At 40.3% G+C, this 14,944-nt stretch overlaps 1 protein-coding gene across 1 annotated transcript in view; it reads right to left on the bottom strand.

Annotated features, from left to right (window-relative positions):
- The window catches only part of znf385b (zinc finger protein 385B), a 178,364-nt gene extending 175,753 nt beyond the window's left edge, over nt 1-2,611 (bottom strand). The window contains exon 1 of the mRNA XM_036577366.1: nt 2,536-2,611. Within this exon, the coding sequence (XP_036433259.1) occupies nt 2,536-2,560 (25 nt within the window). The 5' untranslated portion in view covers nt 2,561-2,611. The remainder of the gene's footprint in view (nt 1-2,535) is intronic.
- Between the last annotated feature and the right edge of the window lie 12,333 nt (nt 2,612-14,944).

Below are 14,944 nucleotides of genomic sequence, written 5' to 3'. Positions count from 1 at the left end.
AAATTATGTCAGACTCAGGAAAACGTCCTTCACATGTCCTTATTAAAGAAGGCCGAGAGGAAGACGTCGTGTTCTGAGACACGTAAGCTGGACGTCCGTCCCACCGCCGTCTTTTAAAGATCAGAGCATAAACTTCGTCTCCTCTGCAGACCAGTTTCTGCTCCGCCATGTTGAACGGTATAAACTTTCACTATGACGTGACGAACATGATCAGAACGGACTTAAACTTTCCAATAGGGAATGTGATCAGATACAGGCGTTTACACGGATATTATTCTTCTATTTAACAGATTATTTACAGGATTACCCACCTCGATCAGATAGAAGCTGCATTCCAAATGGCCTCAATCAGACTAGTCTATTCCAATTGAGGTGTTTATATGGACGTATTCTATTCTGATTGAGCTATTAGTTGGATTATTAACGAATTATCAGGCTGCATGTAAACATAAATATCAATAGAATGAATGTGTCTCAGTCCTGTAACAGATCTATCCTGAAACAGCACTCAGTCACTCTGTGTGATGTGATGTTAGCTATGTGGTTCTTCCTGTGGGCTTAATAGAGTGATTGAGCAGCTTCAGCATCACAAACTACACACTTAAAATTATAGCTCTTCAAGAGTTCTTTAGCACAGAAAATGGTTCTATATAGAACCATGATCACTCAAAGAAAACTTTGCATCATGAATTTGCTGTAGATGTTTCTAAATACAATCTTCTGAAAGGGTTCTATGTAGCACCAAAAAGGGTTCTTGTATTGTTACGATGTCAAGCTTGTTACAACAGAAGAACCCTTTTTGGTGCTATATAGAACCATCTACAGCACATTCTCAATCAATATTTGCCTTTTCGTTAGCTACTATCTAGGCCAGATTGATGTCTGTGTTGCTATGGTGACCAGCAGTCTGCGCTGATCTTCAGGGTTAAAGGGTGAATTAGCAGTTCTACATTAACTCCGGAGTTTAAGACCATTTATTGTTAAACTGTGTTGAACGATCAGCAGAGCTTTATTTTACTGTAAAGGAGGATTATTTTATTGTTACCTACAAATCTGATTCTGCTGTGGAGCCACAACAGGACAGTAAAAGAGCCGCATGTGGCCCCGGAGCCACGTGTTGCCGACCGCTGACGTGGGTAAATACAACTGACAAGTGAAAAGAAGCAACTTGACATTTTATTCACAGTTTTATTCACACATTTTATTCATACTGCCTGTTTTCTGAGTTTTGAGAAGGAGAAGCACTTAAAAGTCTGAATAAGTCTGAATGTAGCTGGCTTGAGTATAAAAAAGGAGCAATCTGGAGTTTCACACACCAGCACACCATAAAATCTGAAAACAGCACCGCAGTACAATGCAAAAATATCTTGTAAGGCATTTATAAGCGTTTATAAGTTGTTTATAAGCCTGTAGCCGGCTTGATGGCAAAGATGCAATCGCACATTTATATTGAGTATGTATAACAACCTAGAAAGAGATCTGAGGAGAATACATGGGTGCACACAATCCATCATTGCTGACAACATTGCAGTACAATGCAAAAAATGTTTTTAAGCATTTATTTGTTATTTATAAGCCTGTTTTTACAAGACCGGACTGAAAAGCAGCAACCACAAACTTACACTCAGTGCACACACTAACCTAGAAGGAGACTTGAAGAGAATTCATGCATGCATGCAAGTCGTAAACTCTGAACACAACACCGCAGTACAGTGCAAAAATATCTTAATGTTAAACTTAGTATCTTAGTATAAGTGTTTATAAGTTGTTTATAAGCCTGTCACTGGCTTGATGGCAAAGATGCAATCGCACATTTATACTGAGTGTATATAATAACCTAGAAGGAGATTCGAGGAGAATGTGCACACAATCCATCAAAGCTGACAATGCTGCAGCACAATGCAAAAACTTTTATAAGCATTTATAAGCATTTATTTGTTGTTTATAAGCCTGTTTTACAAGATTTGATTGTTTCTTTTCAATCACAAAGTTATATTGAGTGTACATACTAACCTAGAAGCAGATTTGAAGAGAATTCTGCATGCAAGTCATAAACTCTGAAAACAACACCGCAGTACAGTGCAAAAATATCTTAATAAAGCATTTACAAGCCTGCTTATAAAACTGAGCGGAGCTGGCTTGAGTCAAAACAAGCAATCTGACGTTTCACTCACTGCCTGATTTCTGCGATCAGTTTTGAGATGAATTAATAAGCTCATAAACCAATGAAAACAATACTGTAGTGCAACGCAAAACAATGCTAGACTTTACGAATGAAGCCTCCGTGTTACAGGATAAGTGTTTATAAGCGAGTCACAGAACGTCGCTGGATGTTCCACACGGACTGACACAGCGAGCGTAATCCTCTCCGGATCACCACGGCATGCAGCACATCGCCAGTTAATGAAATGCCATTAAAACTAATTGTGGTCTAATTGCGCTGTTATGTAATTACACACAGCCTCACTGGAGAGCGGGAAGAAAAAAAAACTGCATCCGAATAAATCAGAGACCCGAACGCAGCGCCGCACTCACCTTTACTGAGGAAGCCGCTCCACATTTTACTCCAAACACACACAAAAACCCGCACACACACACAGCTCAGACTGAACGTCCTTCAGACTGAAAAGGAGCGAGAGAGGGGGAAGAAAGGAAAGTGGAGAGAGCGAGCAAGAGGGAGTGGAAGTGAGAGAGAGAGAGAGAGAGATTTTTACTGGGAGGGAAAATAAAGTGTGTGTGTGTATTGATCTTAAATACACAGCGTGTGTGTGTGTGTGTGTGTGTGTGTTTGTGTGTGTGTGTTGTGTCACCCAGACACAGGAAACACTTCTGCTTACAAAATCTCTCTCTCTCTCTCTCTCTCTCTCTTTCTCAAATGAAATGAAATTAATTCAGATATGCTTTACTGGACTGACAGGATATGTTGCCAAATTGAGTTCTCATTAATCTGATAACTCAGAGAGAGAGAGAGAGAGAGAGAGAGAGACAGACAGACAGAGGAGAGAGTGGAGAAGTGCGAGAGAGAGAGGAAAGAGTGAGCAAGAGAAAAGAGAAGGGGTAAGTGACAGAGGGAGAGGGAGAAATAGAGGGAAAAAAGAAAAGAGAGGGGGAAGTGAGAGAGACAAGAGAGGGTAAGCGAGACAGAGAAAAAGAAGAAAGAAAGAGGGGGATAGACAGAGAGTCAGGCTGTTACATTAAAAGAGAGAGCAAGTGAAAAGAGAGAAAGGGAATTCCTCCCTTCCTTAATTCCTTCCTTCCATTCCTCCCTTCCTTCCTTCCTTCTGCCTCTTCTTCTATTCCTCCCTTCCTTCTTTCCATTCCTTCTATTCCTTCCCTCCTTCCTTATCCAGTATCTATGGTGTCTCAGTTAAACGCTGCTCTTCTCCGTGTCTTTTGATCTAAACGCTCCAAACTGAGAGCTGTGAGTCACAGATACTGATCAACAAAACAGAATAAAATTTAACCATAAAAAGAAATTAGTATGTAAATGTAAATTTCTATAATGTAATGAGTAAAATTAGACTCCTCAGAGATGCACTTGTTTGAGTAACAGTATGACCTGAAAATCAAGCGTAGATCAATCAAAAAATTGTCTTCAGTAGATGTGAGTGAACGTACACTGGCATTCAAAAGACTGGAGTTACTTACAATATTAACCATTTAGATTATTTTATAATAATAATAATAATAATAATAATATTTATTTATATAGCACTTTTCATGCTGGTGCCAGCTCAGAGTGCTTTACAGACAGGTGATAAAACACAGTAATACAAGAAATCATGAGTGTTTATTAAGAATCAGAAGAAAATGACACAGATCAGATTAAAAGATAAACACCACGAGACGTAGAGTTTTCATTAAATACTGAGTTTAAGAGATACATTTTTAGATGCTTCTTAAAAGTGAGCACTGAGCTTGACTGTCTAATAAAAGGTGAACTGAGCTCCACAGTTTAGAAGCAGAATAACTGAACGAGTCTCTCCACGTTTTCTGTATTTTACTGAAGGTGTTTGTAGAAGGTCAGAATCTGCAGATCTAAGATCATAAACAGATACTCTGTGATGTAAGTGGTGCTTTATGGTCATTTAGAGCCTTAAAAACAGATCTTTAAAATCTATCCTGAACGATACAGACAGCCAGTGCAGTTCTTTTGAAGCGGGACTGATCTGATCTCTCTGTGTTGTTTATGTTAGAATGTTGATGCATTTTGTTAAAGTTGTAAAGGATGTACTGCTTTCTTAGGGAGTCCAGTAAGAGGACCATTACAGTGATCAACGCTGCTGTAACAAACGCATGAACAAGTTTCTCTGCGTCACTCTGAGAGAGAAAAGGCTGAACTTTAGTGATATTTCTCAGATGATAGAAAGCTACTGTAGTGACTGTGTTTACATGCAGATAAAACAGAGCTCAGAGTCTAAGATCACACCCAGGTTTAGTACTTCAGGTTTGGTATATGACGCTAAAGAACTAATATACAAAAATAACTCATACAATGTGTTTTTAATGTGACACACTATTCTCCAAAAGGCATTTTAGATGTTTTTTTAAGATACATACTACACTGTAATTCTCTATTCAGATTAGAGCTGTGTAAAGTTATCTGCCTTGAGATTTGATCTCCACTTCTGAAATATGATGAGAATTCTGGACTTTAATTTTATTATAAATTAATTCTGGGTCTTCTACAGCTCTGTTTATCATTCTGGACACATCTGACACTTTTTCTATTTTATTTTCAGCTTTTTAGTGTCCTAACAATTATAAAGTTGCACAGGACTCACAACTTAAAATCACTTTATATATTTTTCTGCAAACTAACTGGCTTCATATTATTAAAAACATAGTTTCTAGACTTCTGTACCTCTTCTCTCCTCCTCTGTCTGCAGTCTTTCACAAAGGACTGTCCTCACTGCCCTGTAACTGTGCAGTAATGAGCTGCTTTGCTTTGAAGTTCCACTTACCGTAACATGCAGCAGATGCACACGGGCTGCCAAGGGCGACAAAACCAACCCAAACGTGACCCCCACAACCTGACACTTGTGACTGCACCCATGTGTGTGTTTATAAGTTGCCCCACAGCTCCGGAAGCTTCCTTCAGCTGCCAAACAGCATAGCTGCAGCGCGTAACCGAATATTTGGCGTGGGTAAGGAGCCGAGGCGATTACCCTTACATCTACTCATCATTTCACACACAGAGCAGCACCTGTTGGGCCTGGACGCATGTTAATTAAAGAACAGAATGAACGGAGAGGAAAGACGAGCCGCTCAGTGATGAGAAGTAAACAATCTTTAAGCTACAGCATGTGGGATGTTACTGATACCGTAACCATACTGGCCTAATTTAGCTAATGCACCCATATCATGCACACGTCCACCATTAATGAACATTAATTACACCGTGATTGGGATGAGTAACTGCGACAATTACTACAAAATCAATTTCCACTTGTAAAACCAATTAAAATGCAAAGGTTACTAAAGATACTGGTGCACAAATTTCACAATAATCTGCACAGAACTACTGTTTAGATCCACAAAACTACATAATATGCACAAAATTACTGCTTATAAAGCTACATTCTATAGAAAAGACTACTGTTTGTGCTCATAAAGCTACATAAAGGTGTAAAACATCTCTTTCACAAAATTATATTACATGCACAAAACTATTCTTATGGTTATAATACTACATTTAAATGAAAAAGGCTACTGTTAAGACTAATAAAACTACCATAATGTGGTCATAAAACTACATTAAGTTCATAAATTATCATAATGTGGTCATAAACTATATAATTTACATAAATATATCATAAAGTAGCCATAAAACTATTTTATTTACATAATACTATGTTAATGTAGTGATAAAACCCCATTATAAGCATAGAACTGCTATAACATGCTCATAAAACTACATTATGTACTTAAAACTATCATAGTGTGGTCATAAAACTACACTGATTACATAAAACTAGCATAATATGGTCATAAAACTACATTATTTACACAAAATTGGTCATTAAACCACATTAAGTTCATCAATCTATTATAATGTGGTCAGAAACTGTATCATTTACATAAATATATCATAATGTAGCTATAAAACTATATCATTTACATAATACTATCATAATGGAGTCATAAAACCAGTCTTGCTCATTTGCAGATAACACGCAAACAAGCTATGACTAACACAACGTTTCTCTTTGATCTATATGAAATCTGAGTCTGTAAGATTCTCTATTCTCTATTTTACACCAAGCCACTCTGAATGGCTCTGTTTACATCTCAAGCACTGAAGAATTCAGAAATTTGGAAAAATTGGTGGAGTTTCCCTTTAAATTATTATCTCCAAGTATTTTGAAAACACAAACGATAATAAACAAATGCATTTGAGTGTAGTATATAGGCCTTTACTGTTTCACCATAAACAATTACATAACAAATAGATTTTGTTTAAATGTCAGTCACAGTCTTGCTCGTTTGCAGATAACATGCCAAGATTAACACAACGTTGGTCTTTGATCTATTTTCAAATGTACAGTTGTAACCAGAGACAACAAGCTAGCAACCGAGCTGAAACTACCTTGAACTAAGAGGAAATAGATCTACTTAACAGGTCTATCCTGGGTACTTCAGAGACCACTGACAACCTAAACTTAAGGCAAAAAACCCAAAAAAGCACTTTATCAATTCTCCTTAATGTCTACATTTCTATTTACGTTCTTAATTAGGTCAGGGCTGCCCAAAGTAAGACCATTAGGACTTTTAATCTGGCCCACTAGAAAGAGAGAACAAATGTTTTTGTATATTATATATGTAACTTATTAAAGGGGAACTCCACCAATTTTTCTAAATTCCTGCATAATTCAATCGTTAAGATGTTAATAAACTCATTCAGAGTGGTTTGGTGTGAAATGCTCCATTCTAGAGAAACTTAGAGTCAGAATTGTTCACAGTGTTGGTGATAGGAACCAGACGTCTGCAGAGTTTAATGCCCCTGAAAGCTCCCTCTCAGCTACCTGATATCTGACACAGTGTTTTTTGTTTTTTTTTTTCATAACGTTTTGGCTTAAAATGCATTTTAGTCCATTTATTTTAATCATTCATGGCGGAGGGATATATGCAGGGCATTGTAAGGCAAAATAATCCCCAAAGATCATTTCTAATTATTTTACCATCATCAACATTCCACACGTGTAGGTTCACTGGTGGTTTTGGATAGTAAATTAAATGGAAATATTTGTGTTGTAGTCATGGTGACCCCTGGTTCCTATCACCACCACTGTAATCTGAGTCTCTACAATCAACCATTTCACACCAAACCACTCTGAATGACTCCATTTACATCTCAAGGACTGGGTTATTCAGAAATTTTGAAAAATTGGTGAAATTCCCCTTTACATTATTATCTCCGAGTATTTGGAAACTATATTTCAAGCATTTGCACTTTTCTAGATTAAAAAAACAGCACAATTCATTCAGAAGAGAAGAGAAAAAAAACCTTTTAGACCAATTAGAGCACCAGACTCTGCATCTTAGACGTTCGGTTATGAAGCGTGAGCAGCGTTCGGTGAGTTAAAAGCCAAACGCGACTGTTACGCCATGCATAAAACTATTATAACATGCTCATAAAACTACATTTTATGTATACAAATACTGTATGTGGTCATAATGTAGCTTTATGTATACTTTTATATAAATAAAACTACTGTTTATGCTCTTAATCAGACATTAAATGCATAAAATGCTTCAATGTGCTTAGAAAGCCACATAATTCAACATAAAAACACTGTTTATGCTCGTAAAATGAAACTATATCTGTATTGCACGCGTCTTCAAACGGCAGTTTAAAAGAATAACGTCACTCTGATGATAAATTATGCTGCGGTTTTCTAATTTGCGTCTCCATCCAGTCCCACGTTTCAATTCGACACTCAAACCAATCAGAATAAGATCATATAAAAAACAGACAAACAATAACAACTATGATTAATAGAAGAACGTGCTAAAAACAGTAGTAAATAAATAAATGATAACTGTGATAAATAATGAACAGAAAAATAAATGTAAAACATTTCCAGTGATGCTTTGACCCCACACAGTGAAGAATCCAGAGAGGAGCAGAGGAGCGTGTTAATGAGATAGATTTTGAAGTCTTTAAATCATTAATTCGATTAATTTGCGTTTACCTGGCGTCTGAGAGGAGAAGCTGAGTTCTCTGATGATGAGACGGTTCAGAGAGCTGAAGCAGACGAGTGTCACTCACACTGACCCGTGCTTTAATGCAGGGGAGTCGAACTCAACCAGTAAAAGAGCCATATAAAAAAAATCTCATCAAATCTGTGAGCCAAAGAACAAAATGCCTTTATTTCATTTAATTAATGTTGTGCTGTAACCCAAACTGGCCACTGTTTATCCAAAATATGCCAAAACTTCAACAGTAAAATACAGACACTTGTAGTAGACCTTGAAATATTACATGAATACTTAAAATATTCAAAATTTAAACGTCCCCAGGATCTCAGTCTGTTAAACCTACCTGTCTGCTTGAACTAGAACACCTGACATCCTTTCTTTGCTGTGGGTTCAGTAAGACTTGGGCTCAGTTCCTGAGCTGCTGAGCTGACGTTAAGCGTTTATGATGGTTGAACTGCAGCTGAAATGCAGTGTTTGGTGATATGACTGGTGTGGAACTGTGTAGAATTGCTGTCCCATAGATTGTTGTTGGGGTAGGAGAGTCAGAGAGTACATTAAGTTGCAGTGCATGCTGGGGAATGTAGTGCAGCGCATTGTGAAACGGGTTAATAATAATATAAAATTAAAATACTTTTGCGGGCCGGATAGGATTGAGTGGCGGGCCTGATCTGACCCGCAGGCCTTGTGTTTGACACATGGGCTCTAATGGATACAGACGATGTGCTGTTATCACCCAGAACAGCAAACACCCAAACACTCCCTCTCAGAGCTCCTCTAAGAGCTGTAAACATCCCTGACAGTGAACTGACCGAGAGATCAATCCACAGCTCAGAGACTCGGCTCGACTCGGCTCCTCTCGGCTCCTCTCGGCCCCTCCTGGCCCCTCCCGGCCCCTTTCAGCTCTTCTCTCTGAGGCTCAAAGGAAATTATTCATGTACATCTGCTGAAATGCAACCATGAGTGAAGCTATTAGGACTTAAATCCTCTGTTAATGAAGTGTCGCACCTCCAGAGCCGCTGTACACACACTGTACTCTCCATTACCTTCTCTCTCTCCCTCTCTCTCTCTCTCTCTCTCTCTGCTGGCTGTGTGAATCCTGAGCTGATGTCAAAGTGGCTGATGGCAGGGCGGATTAGAGTGGAATATGAGTATTATAGGCTGGTAGACCAGGTAGTGGTGTTCAGCGATGTGTGGGGACAGAGTGATGTACTGTGCCGTGTTGATGATGATGATGATTCTCACCTAGTCTTCCAGTTTGAACTGTGTTTTAACTTCATATATCTGGATGGATCTGTTGTGATAAAGGTGTAATTATATTGATGTAATAAAGACGTGTTAAATCTCAAAATCTCTCTCTCTCTCTCTCTCTCTCTCCCTCTCTCTCTCTCATCTTTCTTTCTCTTCACGACTCTGTATGTCTCTCCTTTTCATTCACTCTTCACTTTTCTCTCTCTCTCTCCCTGATTTTCTGAATTCATTGTATCTGTTTCTCTCATGTTTCTCTCTCTCTGCTCATTCTTCTTTCTTTCTTTCTCTCTCGTCACTTTCTCCCTATTTCACTCGTTTCTCTTCCTTTGTATCCTTCATTTCTCTCCCTCTCTCATTTTCCTTACTTCATTTCACTTTCCCCTCCTCTCTCTCTCTCTCTCTCTCTCTGCCTTTCTCTTTCTCATTTTTCTCTCTCACTTCAATCCCCTTTTTTCTCTCTCCCTTTTTCTTTCTTACTTTCTTTTCTTCTTTTCTTTCTCTTATTTTCCTATTTTTCTCTCCCTCTCATTTGTCTCTCCTTCTCTCTCTCTCTCTCTCTCTGCATCTTCATCTTTCTCATTATTCTCTTTTCTTCGTTCTTTTTCCACTCTTATTTTATTTTCTCTGTCTCATTTTTCTCTTCTTCTCTCTTGTCTCTCTCTCTCTGCCTCTTTCTCTCTCTGTCTCTCTCTGTTTCTCTCTCTCTCATGTTGCTCTTCATAGTGAAAACCTTTCAAAGTAACCTTTTCAAATCGAGTGTGTTTTAAAGGCACAGAGTGGAAAAAATACACTAAGTTGCCAAAGCTGTAAATTTATGTTGATTAAAGTTGTCATTAAAATACAAACAAATTAATGAAAGAAGCGCATCATTTTTCACAGTGCGCGCACACACACACACACACACACACACACACACACACTTACACTCTCACAGACACACACACACATCTACACACACACACCTACACACACACACCCCTACACACACACACCTACACACCTACACACACACACACACACACACACACTCTTACACTCTCACAGACACACACACACACACACACACACACTCTCACAGACACACACATCTACACACACACACACACACACACACTCTCACAGACACACACACACACACACACACTTACACTCTCACAGACACACACACACACACACACACACTCTCACAGACACACACACATCTACACACACACACACACACACACACACTCTCACAGACACACACACACACACACACACTCTCACAGACACACACACATCTACACACACACACACACACACACTCTCACAGACACACACACACACACACACACACACACACACACACACACACACTCACAGACACACACACACACACACACACACACACACTCTCACAGACACACACACATCTACACACACACACCTACACACACACACCCCTACACACACACACACACACCCACACACCTACACACACACACACACACACACACCCCTACACACCTACACACACACCTACACACCTACACACACACACACTTACACTCTCACTGCAGCACAGACTCTTAATCCAGCCTCCTGCCAGCCGCTGCACAGACAGACAGATTAAACCTCTCACACACAGTTAATCCAGCCGTCGCCCCTCTGAGCTGCCCCTAATGAACACCTGCATTTCTGACCTGTTGATTAGGTCACTTCATGAAATACCATCCGCTTCACACAGCAGGCAGTAACGGCATCGGTGCGCAGACGCAGGCTGTAAATCACTCGCATGACTGTCCTAAAAGCCCAAACGTTCACAGCCATGCACCACTGCACCCATCTTCACTAATTAGGCTCCCGTTTGGGAAGCAGGTGAGCTCATTACGGTCATCACTCGGTGTTATTCAGGGTCGTAACTAAATACTGAGAACGCCGGAAAAACACAACGTTTCAATAAATAACTTTTTCCATTTCTGATTGAAAACAAGGAAAAAAACATTTGGCTTTCATTTGGTACTAAATGCAAACTCGGTGCTTGAGAGCACTACAACAGCACAGATACAAAAACAAAGTGGACACTGTGGTCAGCAGCCATACTCTCATCTACTCAATTAGAGAGAACGGTAAACATGTATTTATGGATGGATGGGAGAACAAATGAAAATACGTAAAGGTGGAACGGCTGATAAATGTATGAATGAATGATGAGATGGAAAGATTAATGGACATAGATGGATATTTGGATGGATGAAGGAATAGATGGAACAATGAATACATGTGTGGATGAATAAAAGAACAGAAGAATGATGGAGAGCGGGACAGAGGATTGAATGTTAAGATTGCTGAGACGGTTGAATGGATGGACCGATGGATGGATGGATGGACGGATTGTTGAATAGATGGTTGGATTGAAGAAAAGATTGATGGATGAATGGATGAATGTATGGATGGATGAAAAGATGGTTGGATTGATGAACAGATGGATGGATTGGTGAAGAGATGTTTGGATTGATGGATGGATGGATGGATGGATGGATGGATGGATGGATGGATGGATGGATGGATGGATGGATGAAATGGATGGATTGCTGAACAGATGGATGGATGAGATGGATGCATGAGATGAATGGACGGATTGTTGAAGAGTTGGACAGATGAAGAGATGGATGGATGGATGGACAGATAGATGACGGAATGGATGGACAGACAGACAGACAGACAGACAGATGAACAGATGATGGATGAACGAACAGACATAGATGGACAGATGAATGAGTGGATGGATGGACAGATAGACGATGCACAGATGAATGAATGGATGGACAGATGGATGGATGGATGGATGGATGAGTGAAGAGATGATTGGATTGATGAAAAGACAGACAGATGGATAGATGGATGGATGAAATGGATAGATTGCTTAACATTAAATGGATGGATGAGATGGATGGATGGATTGTTGAAAAGATAGTTGGACTGATGATGAGAAGGATGAATGGATGGATGGATGGATGGATGGATGGACAGATAGATGACTGGATGGATGGAGAGACAGACAGATGGACAGATGAACAGATGATGGATGAACAAACAGACATAGATGGACAGATGAATGAGTGGATGAATGGACAGATAGACAGATGAATAGACTTATGGACAGACGGAGAGATGAGTGGATGGACGGTCGGGTGGACAGAAGAATGGATGGATGGACAGGTGGACAGATAATTGGATGGATGGACGGATGGACAGATGAATGGATGGACGGACAGATGGACAGATGAGTGGATGGACGGACAGATGGACGGATGGATGGACGTACAGATGGATGGACGGATGGACAGATGAATGGATAGAGGGATGGATCGACAGACCGACGGACAGTTGGATAGATGGATGGATAGACAGGTGAATGGATGGATGGATGAATAGCTGAATGGACAGATGGACAGATGAATGGATAGAGGGATGGATCGACAGACATATGGACAGTTGGATTGATGGATGGATGGATGGATGGATGGATGGACAGATGAATGGACGGATGGATGGACAGATGGACAGATGAATGGATAGAGGGATGGATCGACTGACCAATGGACGGTTGGTTGGATGGGTGGATGGACAGATGAATAGATAGAGGGATGGATCGACAGACCTATGGACAGTTGGATTGATGGATGGATGGATGGATGGATGGATGGATGGACAGATGAATGGACGGATGGATGGACAGATGAATAGATGGATGGACAGATGAATAAACAGAGGGACGGATCGACAGACCGATGGACAGTTGGATGGATGGATGGATGGACAGATGAATGAATGGACGGATGGACAGAAGAATGGATAGAGAGATGGATCGGCAGACCGACAGAAAGTTGGATGGATGGATGATGGACAGATGAATGAATAGAGGGATGGATCGACAGACCAATGGACAGTTGGATGGATGGGTGGCTGGACAGATGAATAGATAGAGGGATGGATCGACAGACTGAGGGACAGTTGGATGGATGGATGGATAGACAGACAGGTGGATGGATGGACAGATGAATGGATGGATGGATGGACAGATGAATGGATGCATGGATGAATGGACAGATGAATGGATGGATGGACAGATGAATGGATGGATGGATGGATGGATGGATGGACAGATGAAGGGATGGATGGATGGATGGATAGATGAATGGATGGATGGATGGATGGATGGATGGACAGATGAAGGGATGGATGGACAGATGAAGGGATGGACGGATGGACAGATGAATGGATAGAGAGATGGATCGACAGACCGGCGGACAGTTGGATGGATGGATGGACAGATGAATGGATGGATGGACAGATGAATGGATGGATGGACAGATGAATGGATGGATGGATGGATGGATGGACAGATGAATGGATGGATGGATGGATGGATGGATGGACAGATGAAGGGATGGATGGGTGTGTGTTGCTGGGTTGCGTGCTCCGCTGTGTAAACCTGCTCCGCTGTAACAGTGCAGGAGGCAGCAGAGCAGCAGACTAAAAGCAGAGCGCTGAACTCCTGCCAGGAGTAAAGCTGCTTAATGAGAGGAAGAGCTTCTGCTGCCAAGGTATTAGAGGATCAACAAAATGTTGCTTTCCTCCTTTTTTCTCTCTCTGTCTGTGGAAGAATATCTTCAGATCTGCGGCTTCGCTCTCATATAAAACACCACGTAACCCACTTCTGCAGAGCTCAGCTGCCAGCTGCGGCGCACACATGTTCGAGGGGAAACTGGAAAAAAGAAGAGAAATATTAAAGCTTTTGTTTACCAGAGTGAATATATGGACTCATTTTTCAACATCAAACAGAAAAAGCGCAGCTATTATTCAAACCGATATTAAATCCAAGAACAGGGCCGCATTCCCAGAAAGACGCACCAGAGCAGAATAGATCCCAGAATAGTTTTACAGCACAGGACGACAGACAGACGAGCAAGGCCTGATAAGGTGGCAGGTGAACACAAAACAACCAGAAAAAGGCTTAGAAATGACTTGGAAAAGACTACGAAAGAATAAAAGTTGTTAAATTGTATAATAACAAGCGCTAGTAACTTAATAAGCAACGTAACAATTATCTAACAGAGAAAGACTGTTCATTTTTTATAAACCTGATAGTTTTGGTAAAAACTAAAATCTGATTGGCTGAGCTGCGTTCGAAGCCCTTGTAAAATCCATGATATATCCACATCTATACCACCTCACAACAACTGAACTCTGTATCACTGCACCACAGCGCGAAAAAAATCCTTGTGCTATTAATGGAATAATCTTTGACTCTCATGCTGCTCACATGGAGCACCGAGTGCACTGATGAAGTAAGAAGCTGTTTTTTTGTTTAAACTGAGGGGCTGACAACTTATGTTCTTAACTAGAACTGGGCTGATCAGCTAGCTAACAGGCTAAAAGAGCCAACAGCCTAAACAGCTCCATCATTAATATCACAGGCTTGAATTAAAGCACTTACGGTATGATTAAC

This window comes from Colossoma macropomum, unplaced genomic scaffold, assembly GCF_904425465.1.
Source record: "Colossoma macropomum unplaced genomic scaffold, Colossoma_macropomum, whole genome shotgun sequence".
In the NCBI taxonomy this organism is placed as follows: Eukaryota; Metazoa; Chordata; class Actinopteri; order Characiformes; family Serrasalmidae; genus Colossoma; species Colossoma macropomum.
The sequence above is the reverse complement of the archived record's forward strand: the minus strand, read 5'-3'. Positions and strand labels throughout refer to the sequence as shown.